The following is a 22,172-nucleotide window of genomic DNA, read 5'->3' as shown; positions in this document are numbered from 1 at the left end:
AAGTGGGGCCTGGGTCTTGATTCCTACATGTCTCTAGTGCTTAGCTCAACCCTTGGCAAATGGGAAGGCTTTTAAAATATACAGCTGGATAAAAGGAGAGCTATAACATCTTTGTACAAGGAACTTTTTATTATTTTATGGGCATACTCCCTCAATGCAGTGACTGGGTGAGAGGGCATGGCTAGTGTGAGTTCTTACATACACCAAGCACATTTTCAGAAAGGTTGAACCAAAGGTGGCCCAGCTTCAGTAACACTGAGTTCAATCACTCTTTCATTAAATCCTATTTTATGATATTTGTTCTTGTTTGTTCATCAGGTAAATGAGGGTGTTTTTCAAGTTGCTTTTGTTCACTTTGCTCTGAAATTGAGGCTGTAGATTTTTTTACCTTTGATGATTTAATATTGGTGTTGCCCCTAGCAGAAATTTCCTGATAAGTTAGATTATTTTCCTGATTACAAATGCATTCTTAAGCTCTATTTTAGGGCCATTCTTTGCAATGTAAGAGATCTTCATGTGCAAAAAGTTACAACGAATGGGAAAGGCAACACTGAAGAGCTCTTCCTTTGCAAATGAGTAAGTTCATCCACGTCCACTCTCAGCAAAACGTTTTCTACTAAGAAGAAAACAGGGAACTTAGGGTGAGAACCATGTATACCTTCCAGAAGGCAGAACACAGAGATCAAGGTGTACCTCAGACACAGCTGCTCCAACGGCACTCTCTGTATCTCTGGTAGCTGCTGCTTTAACAGCTGGTGATGGAAGTGATGGCTGGTGAATAAGTGGAAGCAGACCCCAGAGGCAACACGGCCCGCTCGACCTTTTCTCTGCAGAGCATTGGCTTGAGAGACGAAAGTATCCTCTAGGCTTTCCATCCCTTTACTGGCGTCATATCTACAGAGAAAAAGAAAACGGAAAAAGGAATGATTTTATAAAAACATGGCTAAGACCCTACTTAGCATGGACAGAATAGATGCACTACCTTACCGCCACGGAAGGCACAGTGTCCTGTGTGTTCTAGGATAGTTCAGTCCCTGCTGGGAGCACAGAGTGCGATTTCAGTGGCATCAAATGCTGGTGAATCACATACAGTCCTTTATGCAACTTTTTCTTTTTTTGGTATTTATTTGACAAATAAAAACCGTATATACTTAAGGTGTACAATGTGACGTTTTGATATATGTGCGCACCGTGAAGTGGTTACCGCAGTCAAACTAATTAACACACCCATCGCCACTTAGATCACCGATTTTCATTCAAGCACATGTAAAGCATATAAAAAAAAAAGAGAGGAAAAATAATTACTTCTAAGGTAAAACCTGAAACTTTCCACCTCCATTGGACTTTGAGACTATGGTCCCGGTACAGAATCACTCACATACACCCACACAGTTTTCATAAAAACCCGTGTGGCTCAAGAGCGTCAGTCGCGGACATGGCACGCTCCCTGAGACCTCATTAGCCCTCCTCTGGCAGCGCCGGAAGAGAATACCTCTTCTCTTTCATTTTCCCAGAATCGATGACATAGACAACATCGTCGATGGTTATGGATGTCTCCGCAATGTTGGTGGAAATTATAATCTTGGTTACACCCACAGGGGGTTTTACAAACACCGCCTGCTGCTCTTCACTGGATAAAGATGAATGAAGTGGGTGAACCACACATCTGAAAGGAAACAGAAGCACATTTAGTGTTCTAGCACAAAAGGCTGAAACTGGATTAATGGTGGGTGAATTTCTATTAAAATTAACAACAGGACTCCAAGTATCAGCAGCTTCTCTACAACCTGCCCTCAGGGTCCAGCTCTTCTAAATGGGAAGGTTCCTTCTGAGTCTTCCAGAACACGTACTCTGTTCTATGAACTAGAAACCTTGTAGCACCTTGGGGAAAACTGGAGTGTGACTCAGTAGTAAATATTCAAGAAGACTATATTGTTGATATCCTACAAGTAACGAGCCTAGAGCACACTGACAGCAGAGAGTCATTTTTCCCCTATCTTTAAGCCCAGGAATGAGAGACAGTGATGTATGCTAAGACTTCATTCTTGTATTTCTAGGGAGTGTTCCTCTCTTCAGTACTTGTCCCCTTAGATATGAAAACACAGGTCTTGCTACTGGAAAAGAAACTGTTACAAATTACTTTTTTCTCAAATGGCAGCATTTCTTTGTTGTTACTTACACTGGCTTCTTCCGTCCCCCGTATGTGGCAACTGAAATTACATGCAATTTTGCTGAGTCACTATGCTAAGTGAAGAGAAATATTTTTATTTAATGGAATGGGAATGATTGATTCCCTGGAACAAATAGGTTTGTCTACTTCCAGCTGGCATAAACAAACATATTCTTGAGGAGTGACACCAGGGTCTAAAGAGGGTGATGGCTGTCAGAGAGAGTTCTGGTTATTCATCTTTGCATGTCCCTGCAACAAATGATTAAGGATATGGAAAGCAATTAACTTACCGATGACTGCGTCTGTTGTTGAAAAGAGAATTAGACTGTAGCTGTTCATATAGCATTTTGATTTCTGCTAGTCCCGGTAAAAATACAAGTATAGCACCTGGGTACATAAAAACAATCAATGTGATAGACACAAAAAAGGAAAAACTAATATGGACTAGGGAACTGTTTTAAATTTTAAAAATGTAATAATCTGAGATTTTTTTCACTATCAATTTTCTTTGTAAAGTCCCTAGGGGTTTAAATGGATAGCACTGTTTTTCATACATTTTCTGACTTAACTGCAAAATGAATGGGGTATTATCTTTCTACAAGAGGAAAAACTGAAGTATAGAAAAATGTAATACCTCAAGTTACATAAGAATCATTCGCAAAGCTTTTTAAACATACTTCTTCAGTGCACTGGGCACTGACATTGTTTCTAGGAAGAGTTATCCTTCTAATCTTGTAAGACACGAATACTCTTCTATTAGTAAATAAAATCCATAAACATTTTACTGGAAATGAGAAAAAGAAAATACAATTGGCTGGCCAACCTGATAACCTAAATTCGGATATATGTTGGAGAGGCAGCACATTAACCACGTCATATTAACAATTAATGGGCTTTTAAATTTTACATTAAAGAAAATAAGCAGTGATAACTAATTATAGAATACTTCTGTGCCAAGAGTGGGCACTCAGCAAGTTACCTTCTTTTGTGCTTTATTCGGAGAAGAAACTGACACCATCTTCACTAGCCCCTCCTTTAATCCCACAGATATTTATTGGGTGTCTATGTCAGCTCTGTGCTAGGTACAATGAAATAGAAACCAAAGATCTGCCTACAAGGAACATAAGACCTATTATTTATCACAGTTATTCTCCCCACTAAGTAAATAAGGAAACTAAATTATTACAAAAAGGAACCCTGAAGGAGGCAAGAGACATCTTTGAGGGTTAGTTTCAACACTTCATAGTATATAAGGCACGTTTACATACACTATCTCATTTGATCCTCACAACCACCCATTAAGGTTATTAGTACCTTTAAAGTGACTCGGTAACTTGGCCAGGTGACAGAGTTAGTAAAAGTGGGGCTTAGACACAAACCTAAGGTTTCGGGCACCAGACCCATGCTCTTTCCATTACACATTCCATGTTCCTCTCTACTAAAATACCACAACATTTAAGAGGGGTAAAATAGGGGCACCTGGGTGGCACAGTTGGTTAAGCGTCCGACTCTTGGTTTTGGCTCAGGTCACGATCTCGGGGTTGTGATCTCAGCCCTGGGATAGGGTCTGTGCTCAGCAGGGAGTCTGCTTAGGTTTCTCTCTCCCTCTCCCTTTGTCCTACCCCCACCCTCTCCATGCTCTCTCTTTAAAATAAATAAATGCATTTTTTAAAAGATTTTATTTATTTATTTGAGATGCTCCATGTCACAACCCTGACATCACGACCTGAAGTGAAACTAAGAGTCAGTCGCTTGTGCCACCCAGGCACCCCATAAATAAATCAAATGTTAAAAAAAAAAAAAAAAAAAAGAGCGGTAAATAATCTAGATGGATGGGAAAAAATTTTTGTCTATATTTTTATGTGTCTCCTGATCTGCTCTGCCCTCACAGCTTGACCACCTGTATTGGGGATAACTTTATTATTATTATTTTTTAAATAAAGTAAGCTCTACACCCAACCTGAGGCTTGAACTCACAACCCCCAGATCAGGAGTCACATGCTTTACCGACTGAGCCAGCCAGGCGCCCCTGTATCAGGGATATCTTTAATATTCACAAACATATCAGAGTCCCTACTTACTACATTTAATCTGCTTTGAATTCAGGTAATTTTCTAACAGTTCTTTTTGTCTGCTGTGCCTGATGTTTTTCAAAAATCACCTTTTCCTCTGGGAGAAACAAGACATTCAGCCCAGTGATAATGCATTAGCCAACACTGACTACTTGCCAAGAGATAACAAACAAGGCACTTTAAGCCTTTCACGTGGCTCATACATCTCTTTAGAAAATATCACACAATGATCGATTACAGTCTAAGCAGAGGAGGGCAGCCATTCCCACGTCTCTAAAGCACTTTGCAGGGAGCACATCATGGAATTGCTTAATTTACGATCACCCGACAGTGGCTGCGTCTGTTCATGTGACAATTATTTACTCTGTACCTAAATATTCCAGGTGTCGTCCTGGGGTCTGAGGAACACAGTGGGGCAGGATAAATCCTATTCTTAAGGAGTTTGCATTCTATTGAAGGAAACTGTCAGTAAGCAGAATTATAACTCTGGATATTGTGAAGTGCTATAATGAAAATGAAAATCACTTTTGGATATCATGATAAAGCAAGGGGTGAGGGATGAGAAAACAGATAGGGTGGTCAGAGAAGACTTCTCTAAAGAGAAGATATTTGACAGAAACCTGAGTGATGGGAAGGTTTAGTTATGAGAAGATCTGGGGGATAAAGGACTGCAAGTGAGGTTAAGAAGGCCACTGGGATGGGAAGACAGTGAGTAAGGGGAAAGCAGGGACTGCTCTGGGTCACGGCAGCAGCAGTAGTAACAGTGATCGCAGCAATAATAATGATGATGTATGTTATAATTACAACGTTACCATCTACTGGGCATTAACTAGATGCCAGGCACTATGCTAAGTGCTTTACATATGGTTTCTTTCTTTCTTTCTTTCTTTCTTTCTTTCTTTCTTTCTTTCTTTCTTTTTTTTTAAGATTTTATTTTTAAGTAATCTCTATACCCAACACGGGGCTCAAACTCACAGTCCCAAGATCAAGAGTCACATGGTCCACGCACTGAGCCAGCCAGGTGCCCCCTACATATGGTTTCTTTTAATCCTAAAAATAGCTGTATGTCAGAGGAATTATGATTGTCATAATTTCACAAACAAGGAAACTGAGGCAGAGCAAGGATAAGGACTCCATCTGAGACTACACATTCCTGAGCAGCAGAGCTGGAAGTTTATCAGACCCCAAAGCCGGTTCTTTTAACCCCCCTGCCCTGTGACCTCCATGTGCAAAGTCTTCACGGGATTCAAACACGCATTACCAGACTCCCATTTAGCCTGGGCTGAGTGTTTACTATGTGGCTCGCCCAGGCCTTCTTTTCAGCTTTCTGCTTTTTGTACTTTGTATTGTTGGCATCTTTTTGTTCAGTGGGAAGAAGAGAACGCTGAGCAACAAGGAATGGGTGAGCCTCAAAAAATAAAATGTAAAATCTCCCCCTGAAAAGCCTAATAAGCAACATTACACGCAATTGGGGGGTGAAAAAGCAAGGGTGGGGGCGAGGGAGGGCTCCAGGAAGGGAGGCCGCCCCCACAGCACCCACTATATCTCAGTGAGTGAGCTGCCTTCCCTTTTGCCGTCTTACACACAAACGAAGACAAGAAGTGGTTACCTGGAGGGTAGGAGTGCTTTCCATCTACAATCCACTCTAACAAGGCCTCTATTAATTCAAGATTCACCTTTTCGAAATCCATGATGGACATTGTTTTGATGACCGATTTGCTAACCCCTGAAAGAAAGGTAAAAAATCAGAAGGATAATTATACCTTATTAAAGACAATGATCCTGTGAACTAGGTGAGTTTCCTGATTTAATGACATACACATTCACATTTATGCACCAAAATGAATTGTTTTCTTTCAGTCTCTCAGAAAATACATGCTTACTAGGAGCACTTTTTGCTTGAACAATGACTCATAACAGGCACCTGACCCTGCTGGAAAGGCCCAGATCGGCCACGTTTTCCTTTCTTCCTTCCCCTCTTTTATCCATCACACATTTATTGACAATTTAAATCCTAGAAACAAAATTCAAAGTCAAATACACTTTAAAAAGCCCTTCCAGATTCAATCAAGTCATGGGTCAGACCAGATGCCAGGGAAATCAATGGACAGAGACCACAGCCTTCACCAACATCCTCACGAGAGTGACTCTAACCTTTAGGTTCCTTTGAGAAAAGGACAAAAGTTCTGGATTTTCCCTGAAAAATACATGTGATTTTAATGGCTTCACCAACAACCCCTGAGGTCTAGTCACAGACTTTTAGGTTAGGGTTTCCACTCTCCTCCTAATTTATCTGAGGCCTAGTGAAGGATACAGTTCTTTGGGCTGTACTATGCACCTGAGCTCTTTTAAAAACAAACAGCATACTCTTGGGGAGACTCCAAAGACAGAACCAAATGGAGGGACATTCTACAAAATAACTGGCCCAAACTCCAAAAAAATGTCAAGATCTTAAAAGAAAAATACAGGCTGGCAAGTTTTTCCAGACGAAAAGAAACTAAAGACACATAACAACAAATGCAATATGTACTTGTGGGTTGGATTCTGGACCAGAAAAAAACAGAAATAAAGAACACTTTTAGATAATTGGCAAAATTAGAATTTTGACTATGGATCAAATAATAGTATTATATCAGTTAAATATCTTCATTTTGATCATGTCTGGTGTTTATGCTTTGAAGAAATACATATTAAAATATTAGGGATTAGGGGACATTGTATCTGCAACTTACTCAAAAGGTTCAGGAAAGAAATATATACATGTGCACAGAGCAAATGATAAAGCAAATGAAGCCAAATATTAATAATCGGTGAACTGGGGTGGAGGATACAGGCGAGTTCACTGGATAGTCCTGCCAACTTTAATTTTGAATTTGCAATCATATCAAAATAAAAAGTTATAAAATACTCAAGAATACATTTATATTTCACTATTTCCCAATTTTTCTATAATAAACACATTTTTTATAATCAGAAAAAAACCTGGTAAATACAGTAACAATTACATCCAACATGTGTTGGAACTGCTATTTTTCTTTTTTTTCCTTTTTGGAACTGCTATTTTTCTTTTTTTTTTTTTTTTTTTTTTTTTAAAGATTTTTATTTACTTATTCGACAGAGATAGAGACAGCCAGCGAGAGAGGGAACACAAGCAGGGCGAGTGGGAGAGAGGAAGAAGCAGGCTCATAGCAGAGGAGCCTGACGTGGGGCTCGATCCCATAACGCCGGGATCACACCCCGAGCCAAAGGCAGACGCTTAACCGCTGTGCCACCCAGGCGCCCCCGGAACTGCTATTTTTCTAAGTCGAAGGTTGTTCTGATGGATTAAGACAATGTAGCTATGAGATAAGAGCCACGTTGTTGTTCCTCTGGATCACCATGGGGGAAAGAACTAGTTACCTTCGGCATAAATGTAATATTCCCCCAGGAAACGCATTACCTTTATAGCGGGCCAGGAGCTGCTTGAAATCTAACTGCTGATCTGGCACTGCGTCTCTGACCGAATCCTGGGGCTGGAGGTGAAGAGAGAGCCTCAGGTCTTCCTCTACTTCTTCAAAGGCAGTTCTGCTGCGCCTTGCTTTCAGCTTCTCCTTTGTCATCTGCTTCGTGGAGCGCATATATGGGCTCCCGTCCTGTAACACATACCTGAGGAAGGAAGACAAAGGAATGGGTCCGTGGGGGCGCCTGGGTGGCACAGTGCTTAAGTGTCTGCCTTCGGCTCAGGGCGTGATCCCGGCGTTGTGGGATCGAGCCCCACATCAGGCTCCTCTGCTGTGAGCCTGCTTCTTCCTCTCCCACTCCCCCTGCTTGTGTTCCCTCTCTTGCTGGCTGTCTCTATCTCTGTCAAATAAATAAATAAAATCTTAAAAAAAAAAAAAGGAATGGGTCTGTGTGTATGTGGGTCTGCTGGCGAGAAATGAAAATGTTCACCGATTTACATGCTCGTTCTGCATAATGTTGCTCTGTTTCTGTCCAACCCATGTGCTGCTCTTCCACCAGTCCAGGGTTCCGCTGGCTGGGCCCTATTTCTGGGAGGGGACACACTGGAATGATTTTAGTTCTGTCTCAAGATCATTCTGGCGGCAGTGAGATTGAGGCAATGAGTCTGAGTTTGAAAGTGAGAGAATAAAGACCGGGAAACTAGTTGAAAGATTAATTTCCCCAGAGACTCACATTCCACGGAAGTGGGATGGGGCCCGGAGAATAACAGTTGTAATAAGCTCCCTACATATGCTTATTGCACACTAATATTTGAGAGCCACTGGTTTGGGGTTTTTAGCTTGAGAATATCGTACCATTAAATAAACAGAGCTAGGAGTGGGGCTTCTTAGAAATGGAAGGAGCAGGAGGAAGGAGAACAATTCTGAATTGAATTCAGGTGCCAGACATCAAGGGTACTTTACTTCTGGAACTCAGAGGTCTGGAATGAAGATAATGATCTGGGAATTCTTGGCACAGAGGTGACATCTGAAATACATGAGTCTAACAGAGGGATGAAAGAGTTTTACAGTGAGAAGAAATAGTGCAAGGATAAAACCACAGGGAGTCTTCAAGGCTGAAGAGTGGGAAGAGGAATCAGGGCTTTCAAAGGAGAAAAATGTTTGTATCCAATGGAAATGACCATTTTCTACCCAGTACTGAAATTACAGACATCTTAACACTCACACTATACAGCACGCTCCCAGAGGCTTGCATGATGACGATGATACCAGCTAACATTTATAAAGCATTTAGCTCTGCGCCAGGCACAGTTCTACGCACTCTGCAGCTACTAACTCCAAGAATTAACTAATTAATTAATCCTCATAACAACCTTGTGAAGCAGGTATTTAATAATATCACCATTTTATGTATGATGAAACTGAGTCACAGAGAGATTAAGCTACTTATCAATGTCAGTTAGTAAGCAGAAGGATTTTTTTTTAATTCTTTATTTTAAGTAATCTCTATACCCAATGTGCTCAAACTCACAACCCTGAGATCAAGAGTCACATGCTCCTCCAACTGGGCCAGCGAGACGCCCCTAGTAAGTAGAAGGGTTTAAATACTGGCAGTCTACCTGCCGAATTGGTCTTTTTCTTTCTTATTAAATTTTCCATATATTTGTTCCTTCATCATTTTTTAATAGACTTCAGCAGAAGGTATAGCGATTTCCTGATACCCCCCGCTCCCCACATATGCAAAGGCTCCCTCATTATCAATATCTCCCCACCAGAGTGGTATCATTGTTGTAACTGATGAACGTCCAGTGGTACATCATGAACACCCAAAGCCTACAGTTTACATTAGGGTTCCAGTCAGTATGGACAAAATACAATACTGTCTGTGAACTGCAAATAATTTGTATAATACTTGCTGAAAGGGGAAAACAAAATGCTCAAGCAGAAAAATTAGAAGAAAAATGAACACATCTGTTAAAATGCTTGCACACTGAGGTCAAATGATAACTCTTTTCAAAGGCTTTCACCAAACCTTCATTAGTATCTTCCTTACCTCGTCACAGCAATTGCATCTTCCAGAAAAAACTGATCGACAGGAAATGTACGACCTAGAAGAACAAGAAAATAAAAGAGAAAAGCCTCAGAATACCTGTTCAACTATTTTGAAATAAATAGTTGGTATATGCAAAATTCTCCTAAAACAAAGCTTGGCACAACAGGAATGGTTGTTCTGTGGTCTTAAAAATACCAAAAAAGAAAACAAACACTTTCAATGATCAAAATTAGAAGGGATAGATTCCAGCTCGTAAAACAAACCCAGAAGTGCATACGTAGAGAGATGCTCATTTAGTAATAAGACTTTTTTTAAACCTCTCTTTTTTTTTTTAAATCTGTTACACTTTTCCCACCCTCCCCTTCTCCCCCTCAGGGAACTCTGAACCATTCAACAACTAGAAGAAATAGTACGATTATTCGTCAAAATTGTCACCAAATTGTCCCTTTGGCAATCAATTGCAGAAGGTTAGAGCAAAGCCCAAGGTGATAAATTAATCCCACAATGACACTGGGAAAGCACCAAGAGACATAGACTATTCAACTTCACTTTTTCCCAGAGTAGACAACGCCCAGAAAGTTAGAAGAATCCAGCAATGAACCAATATGCTTATACACAGAGACAACTTCCCTCTTTATGACAGATTACCATTATTAACTCACACTTCGATGTTACACACATGGAATGCCAGAAATCCTAATAACCTAGACTTTTTAAGAAAGCATATATAAAACTAAAATCTCTTAACAAGTGGATATATGTCACTTCTTTATTTATTTCATTATATGGTCATAATTTTGCTTGTTATAAACAAATCACTTCTCTAGAAAATAGGTATAAATACCTGTTATTTTGTATCTCAAATGAACTTTAAAAATAATTATATTTGCTTATTAGAACAATGCATATTTAAGGATGCATTTTAATCACCTGGTATAGTAATAACCGGGCAGGAACTGAAATATTCTGAAAAGAGTTCAGCATTTAAAGTTGCACTCATTAGAATAACTTGAAGAGTTGGTCTCTGCAACACAATGTCCTTCAAGACTAGCAGCAAGAAGTCACTAAAGGAAATAAAAGAAACACCCGAAGATCAAATTCATAAAAATGAATTAACTTTTGATGTATTTTTTAAAAGATTTTATTTACTTATTTGACAGATAGAGAGAGAGAGAGCACAAGCAGGGGGAGGGAGAAGCAGGCTCCCCACTGAGCAGGGAGCCCAATGTGGGGCTCAATCCCAGAACCCTGGGATCAACTTTCGATGTATTTTGAACAATGAATGTATAAGACCTATGTGAAAAAAACCCAAAAAAACTATAAATCTCCGAAAGATGTGTCATGATCCTAGATGTAAAGACTTAAAAATATAAAGACATCTCCCAAATAAACTAAATTCAGTGTAGTACCAATCCAAACACTAACAGGATCTATCACTGCATTTGGTAATCCTACTTCTTGATATCTGCATGTACATAATGAAGATACAAAGCATTGTATCTTTGTACAGTTATTTCAAAACAAAACAATCGCATTGTTTATAATAGCAAAACAATGGAAACTACTTAAATGTCCATCCACCAAGAAGTGGTTAACTACAACAAAATCACCCATTCTATGGAATAACATGAGGCAGATAAAAGGAATAAGGTAGAGCTTTAGATACCGACGTGAAAACACCCGTAAGACATAGTGAAAGAAACCCAAGTTATAAAACAATTTGTGCTGCAGAAAAGCAATACCCTCACTGGTCCCCCTGCTCCAGCCTGTCCCCTTGCAATCTATTCTCAACAGAGCAGACCCACAATTCTATTCAAATAGAAATCTTACTGTGCCACTCTTCTGCTCAAAATCCTCTGATGACTTACTGAAGTGCTCACAAACAAGTTAGGCCCTACCCGACGGGATCTGCATCACCACCGCTCATCTCCTGCTGCTCTCCCCTTATGCACTCGCTCCAGCCACGCTGTCCTCCTTGCCGTCCTTGAAGCATGTACCTCAGGTCCTCTGCACATGTTATTAATTGGCCAGTAACGCGATTCTCCCACACATTCATTCACAGGTAGTTCCCTCACTTCCTTCAAGTCGTTACTCAAAGATACCTTTTCAGCCAGGCCTTCCCCGGCCACCCTATTTAAAAATTCAAAGGCTCCCCCTGCATCTCATATCACCCTTTCTCTTCTTAGCGCTTAAAATATTTTACTATATTTCACTTACTTATCTTTCTTATTGTTGAGCTCACCCATTAGAATATAAGCTCTATGAGGACAAGGATTTTGGTCTTTTTTGTTCACTAATAAAAGTAATCTAGAACAATGTCTGGAATGTAGTAGGTGCTCAATAAATATTCACTGACTTACTAAATGAACATATCATTTGTGTAAGAAAAAAAGGCCAGAAAACAAAGTACCTATTTCTAACAAAGTAAACATATATGTCAATGTATAGAAGGACATATCATCAGTCTGATCACCATAGTAATCTCTGGGGAAGAGACTGGTAATGGTTTGAAAGTGTGACGGGGGACTTCCATTTTATCTGTATTGCTTGAAAAAATATATATATATTAATTGTAGGCCCCATGCCCAATGTGGGGCTCAAACTCTCGACCCCAAGACCAAGAGCTGCATGCTCCACCAACTGAGCCAGGCAGGCGCCCCCCGTATTGCTTGAATTTTTCATGAGAGCGTATTCTTATATTATTTAGTTCTCTTTAATTTCATGAGCTAATTTAATTACATTGATGATTTTTTTCTTTTTTAGGGAAAAGGAAATAACATAACACTAGGAAATGCTTCAATAATTTATGGTACATCCATACTTTAAAATCTCCTTATGCAATTATTAATAATAACTTCAAAGACAGCTCATGCTATTATGTTAACTGTTACATCAAAAGCAGCACACAAACTCCAATGTTTGTAGAGACACCTATCTCTCCCTACCACATCTCTCCCCTAACGCCTAATATACTCCCAGAAGAAAACAGATCAAAATTGTAACAGGTAATTACTATACAGGGGACAGAAACTATTCTTCTGGACATCTGATAGTTGCCAAACATTTAGAAAAATCATACTATCTCTATGATCAGGAAATTTACTAAAAATTTTAAACTAACACATCTACAACTTTCCTATATCCAACCTTCAATCATGTCTATATTTTTATTGATCTTGGTTCCTGGATTTTACTCCTGTTTTTTGTCGTTTTCCATCTGGGCTAGCAAATATTCCTCTACTTTTTCTTATAATTTGTAAACCTTTCCCAAAGATTGGTATTTGTAAATGTCCGAATCTCCCTTCTGCAGTGTGTAACTTATTTTTATTCAGATGTTAAAAATTTTTGTATTTTTAACTGTTGATATTCTGCAAATCATTAAATTTTATAAAAATCTTTCCCTTTTAAGAACACGACTGCCTTCAGAAGCCAGATCCAGTACTACGCTTCAGTTTCTCTGAATTTGGGGGAAAAAAATTGTTATGAAACCCAAAGCCATTCTTTACATTCAAAATTACACTAGATATAATCTCCCCTAAAATTTTAAATGTATTTTAATAATATAATCATTTAAATATTATTAGTCTGGTTTAATGTTATATTTGATTTCCTCCTCCAATTGTATAGTGAATATACTGAAAAAATTTTCTTCTTTCAAACGTTCACTTGAACATTTACCTGCAAAATGAAATGATTTACCATTTATTTTTTCCCCACTGTTTTCTGGAGTCTCTACAAAAAGATTATTTGACCCTTAAAGATTCCCAGTGTTTTGTGTATAGTCATGTAAAATTTACGGGATGCCTGGGTGGCTCAGTCAGTTAAGCGTCTGCTTTGGCTCAGAGGTCATGATCTCAGGGTCCTGGGATCGAGCCCCGCATCGGGCACCCTGCTTGGCAGGGAGCCTACTTCTCCCTCTCCCTTCTGCCACTCCCCCTGCTTGTGCACTCTCTCTCTGTCAAATTAGTAAATAAAATCTTTAAAAAAATTAAATAAAATTTACTATTGTTGTGTTCTAGGAATTCTTTCCTTTTATTTTGATCTATTCTTTTCATATGCAAGTCTGCTTTTCTTTAGTTTCTAATTACTTCATATTTCCTATTTACTAGTGTATCAATGTATTTATTTCTTTGAACAAATAGTCTTCTAGTCATATGTCTTCCCTGTTCAGTTTTTAAAAACTTTTTATTGGCAATAGTTGGAGACTCTTTTCATATTTGTTTTTTTCTTTTTAAAATTTTGCTATTAGCTATTTTCTCCTCCTCTGTCAGTCTACTAACTTTACTTAGACTTTGTTTCTTCTCAGAATATTTATAATAGTATAGTCCTTTTGGGGAAAGTCTCATAATTATTCAGGACTGTATGTTTTCTCCATTAGTTTGTTGTTGTTGTTCTAGAACATGACCCACAAACTATGACAAACTATGATTAATACCACCTATTTACTTGGCCCTTCCTTTTAAAATACTGGAGATTTTGATTTTATATCCCAACCTTTAACGACTTCTAATTCCATTAAAATAAATTCTAAATGCTTTATTGTCCAGGGTATACAAGGCCCAGGAAGATGTGGCTCCTGCCTTTTCTACCTGCTACTTTTCCCCTCGCTTACTACACCAGCTGCAAGGGCCTTCCTCCAGTTTCTGGGCTCATGATGCCCTTTCTCACCGCAGAGTCTGCGAACGCTGGCCTTGCTCCTATCTGTCACATGGGATGCCTTCTCATACTTCTGTTTTTAATTTAATCACCATCTCTTGAGAAAGATCAGCTCTGACCATCTCATGGTTCTTTCTCCCCAAAACACAGCATCCTATTTATACCTTCTGAGTACTGACTCCAATTTGTCTTTATTTATTTATTTGCTCATTATTTGTTTTTCCTATCAGACCCTGAGATAAAGGAGAACCACATATGCTTGTTTGCTATAGTATCCCCAGCAATTAACAGATCACTTGGCACTTAAGACAGTCTCAATATACATATGAATGACAGTCAGGACTGAATGACTGACCAAATGAACAAAGAAGGAAGCACTGACCAGCTATCAACTACGCATGCGTTACACCTGTTATTCCTAAGTACAGCGCCCAGCTCAGTGTGAGGCCCAGGAGCGTGTTAAGCATCTCCTAGTAGAAGATGTGCATCTAACAAGATGACTCTTCTAATGATGAACATGTACCCTCCTAGCAGTTCTAGTATTCCAGACCATGGAGACCAGGAAAGCAGTTCCTCTTCTCTAACTTGGGCCGTCTCTGTGGACTTCCTCTCTAGCTCTACGAAATTGAACTGGAAACAGAACAAAATTATTTCAGCCATGTCTTCATTTTATGTGCGTGGCTATTTGTTTAGAAAATCTTTGGTTTACCTTTCTTCTGTCCTCTCATGAACTTCATCAACAATGATATGGGTGACTCCTTGGAGAGCTGTGTCTCCTTCCAGCCGTCTCAGCAGCACGCCCGTGGTGCAGTACAACAGTCTGGTGGCTGAGGACTTACACAGAAAAGGGCAGAGAAAGCATTCATGGAATTTTTGCAAAAAGGAAACACTTTCAAAGCCAATATGGCAAAGCCATTTTGAATGGATAGGGACAAAGAATCTTGAAAACATCAGGAGTTGCATTTAACATGAAACCACACTAAATGCATAGCTTCTTGCCGGCAACAACAGTAAAAGCTTTTCTATTTCTTATCAAAATTTTAAGTTTAAGATTCATAAAAAGCATTCAAAAATTATTATAAAACATAAAAACAACAGTGAGTGGTGAACTCAATTCTGCATTTCTCCCTTCCTTATTTGGTTAAGTGGATTAAGTCCCAGGTTTAAGAGTAAAACAGCACTTACTAGATCATTTCTGCCAATGAAGAATAAAAGGTCTTTAGAGAGGAAATGAAGTGTACCCAAAAAAGAGTTCTTATACCAAAATATTTCTAAAAGGTCTTCAGCCGTCCTAAAGTATGCATTTCAACTTGCCCACGAGTGTTCAGACTCCAAGAACCCTTTATATTTGAAAACGAAATTTCTGTTATCAGAAAATAAGCAGAGTATACAAACCTTGACACTTTCTAGCCGGATCTGGTACCCCACAGTCAGACCCACTCTTTCTGTCCTTTCTTTAGCAACACGTTCAGCGACAGATATGGCCGAGATTCGTCGGGGTTGAGTACAGATGATGTTAGCCACTTTCTCAGGTGGCCCATTCAGAGAATCATCCAGAATAAACTGAGGAATCTGTGTAGTTTTCCCACATCTGTATGTCAAAACAAGTAAGTTCTAAAATGAGAGTTTTCAAGTGCTAGTTAACTTTAAAAAAAAAAAAAAAGAGCCATGTGCAATGAGGGAAGTGAGAAAGCTAATTATAATAAAACTCGTTCAGCTTCAATTATCTTCTAAACGGACCTACTGACTTTTTACTTACAGCTCGTAACTGCTAGGAATTTGCACGTGGATTAACAGAACACTCATATAATAGTTTAGTATCATTTATAAAATTGGTACAATTGAGCAGACATTAGATTAAGTTCTATAAACACCTCTAGGAATGTATTTGTACATTCCTATGTATATACATGTACATACATCTGTATTTGAATCCTAAAGAAATGGTAGTATTCTCTTATGATTTTATATATTATCTTACCGATTTGGCTATAAGTGGACTGAGGTTAAAAAGATAAGAAACAGGAAGATCTCAAACTATTACTGTATCAGTGAGTCTGGACACAAATGTAATTATTAGGTTGAATACCTTTGAATATAGAACTAAATTAAGCCTACAACCTGTCTCTGTTAAATAAATTTGGATAACATATGAAAAGTGTGAAACAGGAAAAATAATATGCCTTAAGTTGTTCTTAAAAGAACAAATAAGAGCTCTAAGGAAATCAGAATAAATTTAGAAGATGAAAGTTTCCAAGTTAAATGTTCTGGAGAGGTACCTGAGTGGCTCAGCTGGTTAAGCAGCCAGCTCTTGATTTCAGCTCAGGTCATGATCACAGGGTCCTGGGATTGAGCACCCCCCATCGGGCTCCGTGCTCAGTGGGGAGGAGTTAGCTTGAGAATTCTCTCTCCTGCTCTCTCTGCCCCACTCCCAGCTTGCGTGCAGGCACATGTGTGCGCTCTCTCTCAAATAAATAAATAAATCTTTAAAAATAAATAAATAAATAAATAAATAAATACATAAATGTATGTATGTATGTATATGTATGTATGTACGTACATTTTGGAACTATCCTTTGCATTAAAAAATGGGCCTCTTAAAAGCATTCAGTAAGGGGCACCTGGGTGGTGCAGTCGGTTAAGTGTCCAACTCTTGGTTTCAGCTCAGGTTCTTATCTCAGAATCATGAGATTGAGCCCCATGTTGGACTCTGTGCTCAGTGCAGAGTCTGCTTAAGATGTTCTCTCCCTCTCCCTCTATCCCTCACACTTTGCGCTCGTGTGCTCTCTCTCTCCCAAATAAATTAATATTTTTTAAAAACCTTACCAAAAAAGTGTCCAGTTAGATCTTCTGCCTTAAAATTGTCTCAAGGCAGAGGTGTACAATGTGTATAAATTCCTGGATGGATTTCTTTTTTTTTTTTTAAAAAGATTTTATTTATTTATTTGTCAGAGAGAGAAACAGATTGAGAACATGAGCAGGGGGAGCAGAAAGCAGAGGGAGGAGAAGCAGGCTCCCTGCTGAGCAAGGAGCCCAATGAGGGACTCGATCCCAGGACCCTGGGGTCATGGCCTGGGCCGAAGGCAGATACTTAACTGACTGAGCCACCCAGGTGTCCCTTCTGGATGGATTTCTGAGTTTTGTTTTTGTTTTTTTGTAACTTGGGTCTGTTGGCTGCAGATCTACAATATTAGGGTCTGTGAAATATTATTTCATATCTGACCAGAAAAAGCACAAGTTATAACAGCTACTAGTTTTTTACAAATAGAACTGGTTGGGTAGGGGACATACCATATTCATGGATGAAAGCTGCATTACAAATAAATTGCATTCTTACCCAGTCATACCACTTATAACAAGCACTTGGTGCTCGCTCAACAATTTAAGAATGGTTTCTCTTTCTTCCCAAGCAGGGAGTGATTGTCTTTCTTGTAGAATTGACTGGAACTGTCTGGAAGCCTAATAACATGAAAGATAAGCCATCAGTTAGGGACTTTGAAGCATCTTTCACAAAGCTCCGAGTGTGGAATCCCATAGCTTCACCCACCCTTTTCTTCAATAATTTATTCAGAGAGAAACTGCAGATTTGTTAGGATTGGATGCTGATGACTTCAGTCAGAAGGCTGCTCAGAGAACCAGCCGGAATAAGCACTGAAATCTTTATGGTTTTCCTACATCTGAATAAACTGCAAGATCTTATAAGAGAAACAAGCCGTCCTGCTTAGCACTATCAAGCTCTTCCTAACAGGAGTCTCTGCATCAGCACTACCCAACAAAACTTCCCATGTTAATGGAAATGTCTGTAATAGCACCGACCAATATAAACACCTCTGGCTACATATAGCTATGAGCACTGGAAATGTGGCCAGTGCTACTGAGGAACTGAATTTTAATTTTATTTAAGTTTAATTAATTTAAATTTAAATAGCCACATGTGGCTAGGGGCTACCACATTGGACAGCGTAGTTCTATACAATATCAGAGTTTTACTAAAGTCACTAACAGTAACAGCACTCATGAAAGGGTTCTTTTTGGCCAGGCATCACATAGATGTAACAGTCTGACATCCAATGGCCAATAAACACTGAAGTGTATGTTAAAACTAAAGTTGTATTTTTGAATAAGAAATTTATACTAACACATCATTTTTGGCCTACAATTTTATCATATACATTTGTTACCTCTGAACACAAACTGATCAAACTGAATGTGGAATTTTTTGTTTCTACCATCTTACTATTTATTTATGGTATGAATTTCTATTCACTTTGACATTCTACAGGTATTGCACTATAATATGCGATAGTGTTATACTGTGTCAAAAATCAGAATCAGAACTTGACAAGTAGAAGAACCGTTAGACACATCTAATCCAATCCCCAAACTGGTTAAGCAACCTTTTGTCCTACACCCAACTCTGCCCTAAAAGTTCACTCATAGGTTCTTTTGAAATATTCTTCTTGTGAATGGGAAAAAAACAGCATGGACTTTAGGAACTGAGAATTTATTTGAATCCCTGTTGCCACCTACTAGCTATGTGATCTTGGATAAGTTATTTATCCTGTGATTCTCTGAATGGGGTAAGGGCCCCTCCTTATCCTTCTCTTTCCTACACTATTTTTTTCTAATGTCAATCAGTGTTAATTTTCATTTCACTCACCAGATTGTCTATTACAGTACCAAAGCCAAATGATTCTGAGAATATTTGGTATATATGCGTGTGTTCCATTTCCACCAGCCATTGGATTTTCCAGAACTATCTAGAACATGCACCAAGTTTGCTGTGGCATGCAGGAACTTTGACCACTCAGAGTTAAAGAGAACCAAAAGTATACTAGGGAGGGTAGCCAAGGCTTCCTAATTCCTAATCCGTTCACCCATACATTAGGGTACATTAGGGAGGCAATGCTAGCCATTCTCTCAGAATACCCTACCTGTTTTATTCGGAACTGCTTGCAGATTTTAGCATTTTCAGCATGTACTGATTTTGCCTGCCAGTCATATCTTTTGGAAATCTTTTTCTTAAGGTTCACATAGCTTTCATTCTCCACTATAACTGGTGCAGGACCTTCATCCTCATCTGTCTCCTCCTCGGGTTCTGATTCTTTTTCAACTTGAAGGGGATAAAAGGAAACATTTTCGATATGGAGCCCTTTCTTTAGCAAAGGGGGAAAGTCACTATCTAATAAAGTAACAACAACAACAACAAAATCATAAGATGGAGAGAAAGTTAAAAGCTTGAATAAAGCAGGTTCATTCTTTTCAAACAACTACTTCTGCTAAAGAAATTAAAATGCATTTTCAAATAAACTTTAATCAAGTACAAGGGGCTATTGCCAAACCAAATTACAAAAACAGAAGAAAAAAATCATAGCACGCCTTGTTAATTCTGTAGACTCTCTACATTCAAGGAATTAACTGAAAGTTTCAAACTATTTGCAAGCGTTCCTAAAATCTCATGACATAAAACAACTCAAATATCTATCAAATGATAAATCAATAAACGAAATATGGCATGTCCATATAATGGAATATTACTCAGCAATAAAATGAAGTATTGATACATCCTACAATATGAACGAACCTTGAAAACATGAAGCTCAGTGAAAGAAGCCAATCACAAAAGCCGCATATTGTATGATTCCATTTCTATGAATTATACAGAATAGGCAAATGCAGAGAGACAGAATGTAGATTCATGGCTGTCAGGGGTTGAGGGAAGCGAGAAATAAGGACTCACCGCTACTAAGTTAAGTATAGGGTTTCTTTTAGGGTTGATAAAAATGTTCTGGAATTAGATAGTGGTCAAGGTTGCACAACTCTATGAATATACTAAAAACTCACTGAACTGTACATTTTGAAATTAAGGGTGAATTTTATGGTATGTAAATTTTATCTCAATAAAGCTGTTACTTAAAAAACTCCAGGCCACACAATTTGTCATTTCTCAAGGAATATATTTGAAACCCACATGCCAAAAGCTGCCATTTGGGAGCAAGTGGCTAGTGAGTAACCTACCCAACTGTCCACCATCCCTATCTCAATGCAGTTTCGTTGTTCTCTACTTATTGATGTTTACCTAAGAACTGTTGTGAAATAATAAAAACTGTTTCTCTCAAAGAACGATAGCAACAAGAGAGAATTCTCTGATGAACTCTAAAAAAGGAGTTTAATTGTGGCGTAAGAATCTGTACAGCAAATCTGGATTTCGATAAAGCCAGAAGCGTGCACAAACATTCATTTGAGGACTTAAGGATTCATAAAGGTAGCACCGTGCTAATGAACTTTGGGGGTCTAGTGTACTATATAAACGGAAATGTCTCTAAAAACTCATTTGAGAGTCACTCCATGTAAAGCGTCAGAAGTAAACATGTGAAACCAAAACAAATTAAACAAAACAGATTTTCCAGGAAGATGCTTTAAAGTTCTTCCAGCCCCCAGCAGCTTGAATAAACTTATACATCACTACAAACTTTCAACGCAGAGAGCCGACAAAACCGGGACTTACAATTAAAGTCAGGCCACAGTTCAGGGGATTCTCATTCCCTTTTGCCCATGGACTGAGGAGAATGACTTGCCTAAGATCACCAGGAAATCCGAGAGCAGCCCTTGGAAATGCTGACTTCCTTAATCCACCATTCTGAACTCCCCCTCCACAAAGCCCTCCACGCTTGAATCAAGGCCTTACATACCTTCAGGAATTTGATTTGAAGCAAAAGAATTATTTGGAATCACTGGTTTACGACAGACAGGATTATTGATTCTGGTCCCGGAGGATACCGGCAGAAAGTTCACAGGAGGGACGCTGTACTTGTGATGGGTATTTGTCAGTAAAGTGACTATTTCTGTTTCTTCCTCTAAAAGGGTTATCAAAGAATATACAACAGGTTCTGAAGTTTCTGCAAATGTCAAGGCCTTGCCGTAAAGGAACTCAGAAATATGTAAACGACAAGCCAGAGGTAGATTCTCATTGGTGGAATAAAATGCCACAAGGGGAGCTTGGTAAGGGTATTTGTGGTCTTTAGAAAATCGAATTTCAAGTTCATATAAAAAAGAGGCATCTTCATGGGCATTAAGATGAGAATCATCCACAATTCTTTCTGCTCTTCCGACAATTTGATTTGGGGGCACTTCATGTTTGAATTTGCATCTTGATCCAAATTTACAATTTCCTTTGAGGTAAAATTTACAGATTTCAAGTGTAGTGTCCTGTGTATTTTTGGTACTTTCCTTTTGCTTAGATTTGCAGAATTTACTCGTCAAATACTCCAGTTCTAATCCAATGGTCCAGACTCGGTTCTGAATTCTTTCTATAAATTTCTCTCCACAGATGGACTTGAGAGCAAATGCCTCTTCCTGCCGCTGTTCCACACACTCATCCAAGCTTACATGGGCAACCGTCTCAGAGATCTTCATCTTCTCCCCAAATGTCTCTGAAAAACACTGTGTGAGCAGATGTTCTAGTGATGCCCCCACATCTCCATCGCACATCCTCAGGGCTGCCTGACAGCGTTCAGTGTTGAAACCATACCTACCAAGTGTGAAACGAGACAAAAAAATGTTAAGTAGTATCAAATCACAAAAGTGAAGTTCATTTACGTATGTTTATGTGAAGTTGTAGCCACACACAGGCAGGATCTGTATTTTGAAAAAGTATCTCTGCTAATACTCCCTGATCACCTTGTTCTGAAAGAGAGGCTGTTAGACATAGATCAGGCACCGCCGCAACCCACACAATAGGAAAGCACTCGAGGAGGGGTAGTTGGGTCTATCATACGATT

The 22,172-nt window shown here is 38.9% G+C and overlaps 1 protein-coding gene across 6 annotated transcripts in view; it reads right to left on the bottom strand.

Moving 5' to 3' along the window:
* DHX57 (DExH-box helicase 57) overlaps nt 1-22,172 on the bottom strand; it is a 59,431-nt gene that overhangs the window by 19,952 nt on the left and 17,307 nt on the right. For all 6 annotated transcript variants that reach the window (XR_008958242.1, XM_044391305.3, XM_026479320.4 and 3 more), the window contains 12 exons: nt 21,084-21,922; nt 19,326-19,504; nt 17,729-17,850; nt 15,787-15,982; nt 15,101-15,225; nt 10,666-10,799; nt 9,736-9,790; nt 7,682-7,887; nt 5,852-5,968; nt 2,461-2,557; nt 1,493-1,666; nt 694-894 (listed from right to left, as the gene is read on the bottom strand). Coding sequence is in view for 5 of the 6 variants with exons in the window: in XM_044391305.3 (XP_044247240.1) it covers nt 694-894; nt 1,493-1,666; nt 2,461-2,557; nt 5,852-5,968; nt 7,682-7,887; nt 9,736-9,790; nt 10,666-10,799; nt 15,101-15,225; nt 15,787-15,982; nt 17,729-17,850; nt 19,326-19,504; nt 21,084-21,922 (2,445 nt within the window). In the remaining variant the exon portion in view is untranslated. The remainder of the gene's footprint in view (nt 1-693; nt 895-1,492; nt 1,667-2,460; nt 2,558-5,851; nt 5,969-7,681; nt 7,888-9,735; nt 9,791-10,665; nt 10,800-15,100; nt 15,226-15,786; nt 15,983-17,728; nt 17,851-19,325; nt 19,505-21,083; nt 21,923-22,172) is intronic.

Source organism: Ursus arctos, unplaced genomic scaffold (genome assembly GCF_023065955.2).
Source record: "Ursus arctos isolate Adak ecotype North America unplaced genomic scaffold, UrsArc2.0 scaffold_8, whole genome shotgun sequence".
NCBI classification, from domain to species: domain Eukaryota; kingdom Metazoa; phylum Chordata; class Mammalia; order Carnivora; family Ursidae; genus Ursus; species Ursus arctos.
Note: the sequence above shows the minus strand (reverse complement) of the source record. Positions and strands in the feature narration are given on the sequence as shown.